Genomic DNA, 7,466 nt, shown 5'->3' on the forward strand with positions numbered 1-7,466 from the left:
AATTACAATAGGTAACAGTTAACGGTCACGTGCCACACTTTAGCATGCAAAACCACAGGTAATTTATATAGAATTTTATATAAAATAGACTCTATTTTGACAGGCGTCACTGTTCATAGTCAGGATTTTCATGCTTTTTCAGTGACAATTTAAGGTTAAAATGTAGGACTAGAGCAGGTCTTTAAATATTACATCAAAGCTGTTTCATATTTAACACAAATACAACAGCAATAAAAATTCATCTACAACTTAAAAAATTGAAAACTTTGTTAAAATGTTTATAATAAGACCAAAGACAAATACTTATATTGCAAATTGAATGTAACAAGTGGCCACCCTGAAACAAAGTTAAACCACTATGAATGGCAACCACTATATGGAGAGGTTGGCATTCCTCATACCAGGATGATGAAATTGTTAAGAAGTGATTATAATTCAGTTTTGTGACTAGTTCTAATGATAATGCAAAACCTTTTATGTATAAAAGTAAACAAGTTTGTGATCTGACCAGTATGTGTCTACAGTTCCAACACTGCCACTGCAATTTGCAAATACCAGATCTATTTTTGACCCGTGATCAGTTGTTGGTTATTGCATCATTTGTTGGCAATATAATCTTTCGTTCATAAATTGTTTTAGACTGTCATTTTGTGAAACATCTATATTGAACGGTTTATCCGAGTCCAGACCTTAAAAAGCTGTTTTTCAATAGTTGAAACAAGACTAAGAAAAGAAAGACCTGGTGATTTGTACAGAATCACAATTTGCATTTGCATTAGCATATGTTTTACATCTACGACTATCCACTCCAAATTCGTTGTACTATAGCAATGGCATTTAGAAACTGTGACATCATTTTTAACATACAAGGCTAAATCATGAGACGGTCTGATGTTATGTTTTGTTTGGTTTTGGTCATTTCTTATTAGCTGAAAGCCATAAATTGAATAGTCTGAATTTTCATCTCTTTGGACTAATTTTGTTTCAGCAACTCCAATCACATGTGCTGACAAGATATTCTGCTCTACAGCTACATCTTTCAAAATGTCTGTGCAATGATCTACAATTGTTAAAGACTATTTTAAAATGTTCATCAGAATTGACTGTGTCAAGTGGAACATAACAGAGTCTAATATTTGCTTCAGAACAAAGTCTTTCCATTTCTACTTCTACACGCTCATCCAAAGATAATGCCTATTCATTGAAGTTCAAAATATGAAGATTTTTAATAGACCTCACTCTGCTTAAGGCTACATAATCGATATGTGGATTTTTTCATAGTTTACGTTGTGACAAATCTATAACAACTTGGTCAAGGGTGGTTCCCTGAGCTCTGTGAACAGTTCTACCTGCAGACGGTTGTAATGGAAACTGTATTCTCTGAATTGTATTTTGTCTCAGTGGAAATGTTCGCTCTATGTCAAATATGGGAGTCCAACTGTCATCAATTAAGTGATGATAAAAGCCTCTACTGTGATATTTTTTTCGTCTTTCATTGCCTATTAGTGGGTTATCAAACCTTACCCATATAATACTGGGTTTATTTGTTTCAGCTTGCTTGTATTCTATATCTTTAACTACACAAGAGGCACCATTAGTTAGCTCATTTTCTGTGTCAATATTAACAGTCAAGTCGTATAACATGCCAACCACTACTGTCAAAGAGTAGTGCAAACCCATCGTACTACAGGCATCTCTTGGTAATCTTTTCAAAATATCATTTTGTCTATCCTGTGGTATGTTTGCTCCCACTACTGAGTCATGACAAGAAATTTCAACTTTTTGAGAATTAATGTTATTGATGATTTTTTCATTAAATGCTTGCATAAAGCAATTTTCTGCAAATATATGGGGTGCATTCTGTGGGTATGTTACTGAGTTTGGATCAACCTGACATTGTTGGATCTGTTCTTTGTCATGGTCTGTCATTTTATTGTGTCGTAACCTGTTTAACAGCTCTGCAAATTTATTGTCATTCTTTTGTCGCATGATCTCAGTCAACTCAAACATAGAAAAGTGATCTTGCCACAAGTTAGATGCTAAAGCAGATGCATCATGTGTAAGGTCTTGAAATATCCAAGATTCTGCCACTGGCTTTAACTGGTACAAGTCACCTATCGCTATGATGCTTTTACCACCAAAAGGTATTCTTGTGCCTGTCAGTTCTTGAAGTCTTTGGTCAATAAACTTTAGCATTGAATTGCTAACCATTGATATCTCATCTATAATGACAACTAAAAGGTTTCTATACTTTGACCTAAATGTGTTGAGCTTGTCACAATTTAACGTTTGTTCCTTTTGCTTGAATTTTTGAAGGAAAGCTGTTGATATTGTTGAACCATTGATGTTATAAGCTGCTTTACCAGTATACGCACATAACAGTACTCTTTTCTAATCTGCATTTTCACCTTCTCTGAGATTAAAATACCTGTACAAAGTCTGATACAAAGCCTTGATTACAACAATTTTACCAACACCTGCTCCTCCAGTCAAAAAAGCATACAATGGCGCATCTTTTGTTTTTACCCAATGTATAACATGGTTAAAGAAGTGTCTTTGTTTTGTATTCAAACATCTCAGAAGTTCTCTGTAGTGTTCATCTGGCAACACATTTTCATTTACATCAATAGTAGCAGATGAAGTACAGCTTCCTAGTTCAATACCAATATCATATTCTCTCTGCTCAATAGCTCTGTCAGGATTAAAATAAACAAATGTCTCAGATTCAACTGACTCTTCCTCAGCTGTTTCTGCGTGTTTCTGGGGCTATTTCATCATACGCATCAACGTCATTTTCTGCAGCTTCCCGTGCCATTTCTAGCTCCTCAACATGGTGTTCATACAGTTTGCACTTGCTGTCAATTTGATGCTTTTTTGCTTCATAATGCTCCTTGTACGTTTCATAATTGGCTATCAAATCTGTCGTTTCATTTCTCCATGACAGAAACAAAAGAAGTTTTTCTCGAAAATGATTATCTTCCTCTGATTTGAGATTAAATCGTACATAACGTATAACTTTGTGGTTTTGTCTCTTTCTAATTTTGATACCATTTTTCAGTACCAATAGAGTTTGGTCATCATTGAATACTTCATGTTATCATCGTCATTCACATCTTGGTCAGCAGGAGGAGTATCATCATCATTTGGATAGACAATTTCTAACTGTGATACATAATCAGCAAGACACCCGTTTTCGAAGCATTTTGGTCTTCTTGAATACCTTTTGATGATATTGTCAGCTACAATATCTGTTGAAGAATCTGGCAACTCGTCCAGTACACTTTTTGTCTTGAGAACCTGTATTCGCTGATTTGGTTGTGAAGTGTTAATAAACACTATAGTGAGTAGGTTATAGGAAAAAGATGTTTCCTTTTGTGAAGAAAGCACCAAACTTTGTATGTAACTATTTTGAAGTATGCTGAATCCAAAAAAAAAAAAGGAGGAGACACGCAGTTTACTAACCTTAATTAGCTTAAAACGAGGCCCCAAAAAGGGACCTATATTTTATTTATTTTAGTCATATATTTTTAAAGCAATGTTGCCTTTATGTTGCCCTTTCACAGAATACTGACGACCTCTTGGCAACTCTCTGACCTGCATGAATGGTTTATGTAAAGAAATTAATCTTTCTTCCAATGGATACAAATGAAGCTCATTTGTTTTTTCAGGCCAGCTCATACCATTCTTTACAGATAACTTTGGAACTTTTTTGTTCAAAAGACTAGTTTTACAAGTTGTACATATCCATTCTAAACCATCAATAGACAATGTCCCAGTCAAAAACTGTGAATCAATAACACCTTTAACGTTGTTAATATTGCAACCACTTTGCTTAAACCAGGTCTGCTTACAGCAAGTGCAGACAAACTGAGGTCCAACTTTTATGCTTTCATGAAATAGTGAGATGCAACTGTCAATGTCTCTTCCTTGCTTCGTTCGTTTAGCAGCAATGTTTTCAGTTTACCTAAAATCAGGCTTCTTTCGCTTTTCAGCTTTTCTGGTCTTATCATTAAGTAAGTATTATTCTTTTGTCCTAGCATGTGAACGAGATATTAGTTTTGTTATCCTTTCTCTTTCTAACACATAAGGTTTCATTCGAGCACTTCTTTTTGAGGTTCTTTGAACAAGGATTTCCTTACTTCTAAACTATTCATCAGCTCTTGCTTTTCGTTTTGAAGTTTTCTGCATTTCTTTTTCTTTACTTTTGAACTCTATGTTGGCTCTAGCTTTCTGTTTTGAACTTTTCTGCATTTCTTTTTCTTTACCTTTGAAATCTATGTTGGCTCTAGCTTTTTGTTTTGAACTTTTCTGCATTTCTTTTTCTTTACCTTTGAAATCTATGTTGGCTCTAGCTTTTTGTTTTGAATCTTTCTGCATTGCTTTTTCCTTATTTTTGAACTCTACATCAACTCTAGCCTTTCTTCTTGATTCTTTTCTTTGTTTGCATAATCTACATCAGCTCTTGCTTTTTTTTAACTTTTCTGTATTTTGTTTTCTTTACTTCTGAAATCTATGTTGGCTCTAGCTTTTTGTTTTGAAACTTTCTGCATTGCTTTTTCCTTATTTTTGAATTCTACATCAACTCTAGCTTTTTGTTTTGATTCTGTTTCTTTGTTTGCATAATCTACATCAGCTCTTTCTTTTCGTTTTGAACTTTTCTGCATTTCTTTTTCCTTTTCTTTAAACTCAGGATTAGTTCGTTTAGCTTGTTTAAATTTCTTAAAGTACTCTTTTCTATCTTTCTTTTTATGTTTTACAACAATCCAATCTTCTTGTTCTCCCGAGTTGTGCATAAGACTGCTTTTTTGCTTACTCATTTTATGATCTCTTCTTATCTCTTGATCTTCAAAGTATTTTGCTAATAGATCTGAGGCATTACTACTTTCACCACCTGAGACAGCTAACTGCAACGGCAATATTTCATACTGACAAGACAGATCAATCTTCATGCTGCTATACATAGCATACATAAAGGTAACAAGATCATCTAGGCAGATAAATGACATCAACATACATTTACCATCAGGACTAGACAACACATCTTTACCATGTGAATGAGAATCAAAAAGCCAGACCAAGTCATCTTTGACAAAAACTGCTGAACAAATTGCTCCAATCATCACCAAAGCATGTGTAACATTTTGAAATGCTGTATGTAATGACTGGTGTAAAGAAGGTAAAGCAGAACTGCCAAACTGTTCAACAGCAACTCCTGATATAATGTCTGCCTTTTCAACACAAACAAGCCTTGATAGAACGTTTACTTTATCTGGAATTTCGTCAAGACTCAACAATCTGTGTCTAAATTTTCCAAGACCTTTCAAGGTGTTTAAAACATGTTTATATATCTGATCACCTGTATTAAGCACATCATCTAATAATTCTCTTGATGAAAAATTAGAATACTTTGCATAAATTAAAGCACACAAAGAGTTAATAGTACACTAACTTCCTCTTGAATCAATAGAAAATCTGACATCACCTTGATGGTAGGAACCAAATATTACTGACCTACTACTTTCATTCATAGAGTTTAGAGTTTTTAGAGTTTATTCATTCATGCATTGGACCATAGGTCCTTGAGCATACATGCAAACATAAATATATATCTACAAATAGTTACATTGTCAAGTATCAGTTAATTGAATATGATGTAAATATCAGTAGCACATCAATATTAGGAAGTGCAATATTATATCATATACAGTCCAAACTGGCCTTACGGTCACCTTGAATAAGCGGTCACCTTACTTTAACGGCCAGTTCAGTTCCGCCCGACGTAAATCATTCTTTATTTGCCCTTGATTGAACGGTCACCTGGCCAACGCGGACAGCGGCCAGGTAATTTCATCCCAAATGTAAAAATTTACCCCTTTAAACGGTCTTTGCAAAACTCTCAGTCAGGCGTGAAAGTTCAATAAACATAGCTGGAAATTCCAATATGTCGAAAATGCACTAAAATTAGATAACTTTGACCTCATGTTCAGCGGAGATTGACGAAGTGTTTTCGTCGTATATCGTTAACCAATCAGAAAAGATTTTACGTCTATGCAACACATGTGCCATAAATTATCTATAATTAGGTCGGCAAATGTGTAAATGTGTTTTGATGTAATATGTTTGCAAATTAACTGTAAATTGTTGTTTCTGTAATCCAAAAGGTGATGAGAAGTTTGTCGGCAATTAAAGTAAATCAAAGGGGCTTCATTAAAAGGAAACTTACACGTTTTGTTGTAATAATGAATAGACGTGATTTTGAGATGATCGTAACTAAAGTGAAATTTCAACATGCTGTTTTGTATCACTTATCAAAAGTTTCTGTCAATGATAACATCGGATTTAATTGTTTGAATTCATGTTGGAATACAAAAATGACTTCTAAACGGGATCGCAAGTGCCTTACTCTTAAGGACCGTGTTAATTCATATATTATGTATCATGTATACAGCGTGAGGAAAGAGAGGTTTTCTATCAATTAAAATAATAACACTATTGATTTCTAATGTCAAAAGCTTTATGTACATACATCGCTAAGTTCTTATTAATATTAACATTTTCTACAGTCATTAATTCAATAAATCTTGGTATATTTGGTCTTGACCAGTAATATTTCTGATATACTTTTTTCTCAAATCATTATAAAGTGAGCATTCTAAAATAAAATGAAATTCATCTTTTAAGCTATTACAATAGTGACATTTTCTTTCATTATAAGGGATTGGAACCGGTTTATGCCATCTGCCTGTTTCAATTTCTAGTCTATGAGATGAAACTCGTAATCTACAAAGTGCATTTCTAAACTTACTTATGTTTACTAATTTTAAATATGGTCGAAGCTTGAAACTTGAAAACAAAGCGTAACTTTTGCTCTTGTTGAATCATTAATATCCGCCCTCCAGTTTTGAATAAATACATCAGTTAATCTAGTTTTTAGTACAGATATAAATGCATCATTATCACCAACTTCCTGAAATAACCACACATCATAAAAGCCAAGGGATTGTAACAGATTTTTCACAGATTTTGCCCATGAGTTACTATTTGGTTTTACTTCTAATTGTCTGCACATCAAATCATAAACAGCCTTTACATATTTTTCATTCTTCATTTGTATAATTTTCAACCAATATTTAATAACACCCATAGCTCTTCTTGTTAGCAGCGATGTCCTACCTAGCTCACCATATATAAAGTTATTTTGTGTTTGGATTTTAACACCAAGTAATATTTTACAAAAGCTTAAATGTACCCTTTCTAGCACCATAGATTCGTTTAACCCCCAAATTTCTGACCCATAGTTTAAAATAGGTAAAATAAGCTTATCAAATAATTCCAACTGACTTTTTATTGGCATACCTAGGTATTTAACAAGAGCTGATTTCAGTTTATACATTGCTTTTGTAGCCTGTCCTGCTAATGTATCATATGTCATTTTAAATGAGCCACCAGTGGTAAAAACTATTCCT

At 33.7% G+C, this 7,466-nt stretch overlaps 1 protein-coding gene across 1 annotated transcript; it reads right to left on the bottom strand.

The window, feature by feature from the left end:
* Nucleotides 1-1,275: 1,275 nt before the first annotated feature.
* On the bottom strand, nt 1,276-2,211 carry LOC123563618 (ATP-dependent DNA helicase pif1-like). Its single transcript, XM_045356506.2, has one exon. It carries the CDS (start codon nt 2,209-2,211, stop codon nt 1,276-1,278), a length of 936 nt encoding a protein of 311 aa, XP_045212441.2.
* Between the last annotated feature and the right edge of the window lie 5,255 nt (nt 2,212-7,466).

Source organism: Mercenaria mercenaria, chromosome 7 (assembly GCF_021730395.1).
Source record: "Mercenaria mercenaria strain notata chromosome 7, MADL_Memer_1, whole genome shotgun sequence".
Taxonomy (NCBI): Eukaryota; Metazoa; Mollusca; class Bivalvia; order Venerida; family Veneridae; genus Mercenaria; species Mercenaria mercenaria.

What these genes read in the sequence shown, in the direction of transcription:
- LOC123563618 (XM_045356506.2), bottom strand. Translation starts at nt 2,211, where the DNA reads ATGGTTAGCAATTCAATGCTAAAGTTTATTGACCAAAGACTTCAAGAA.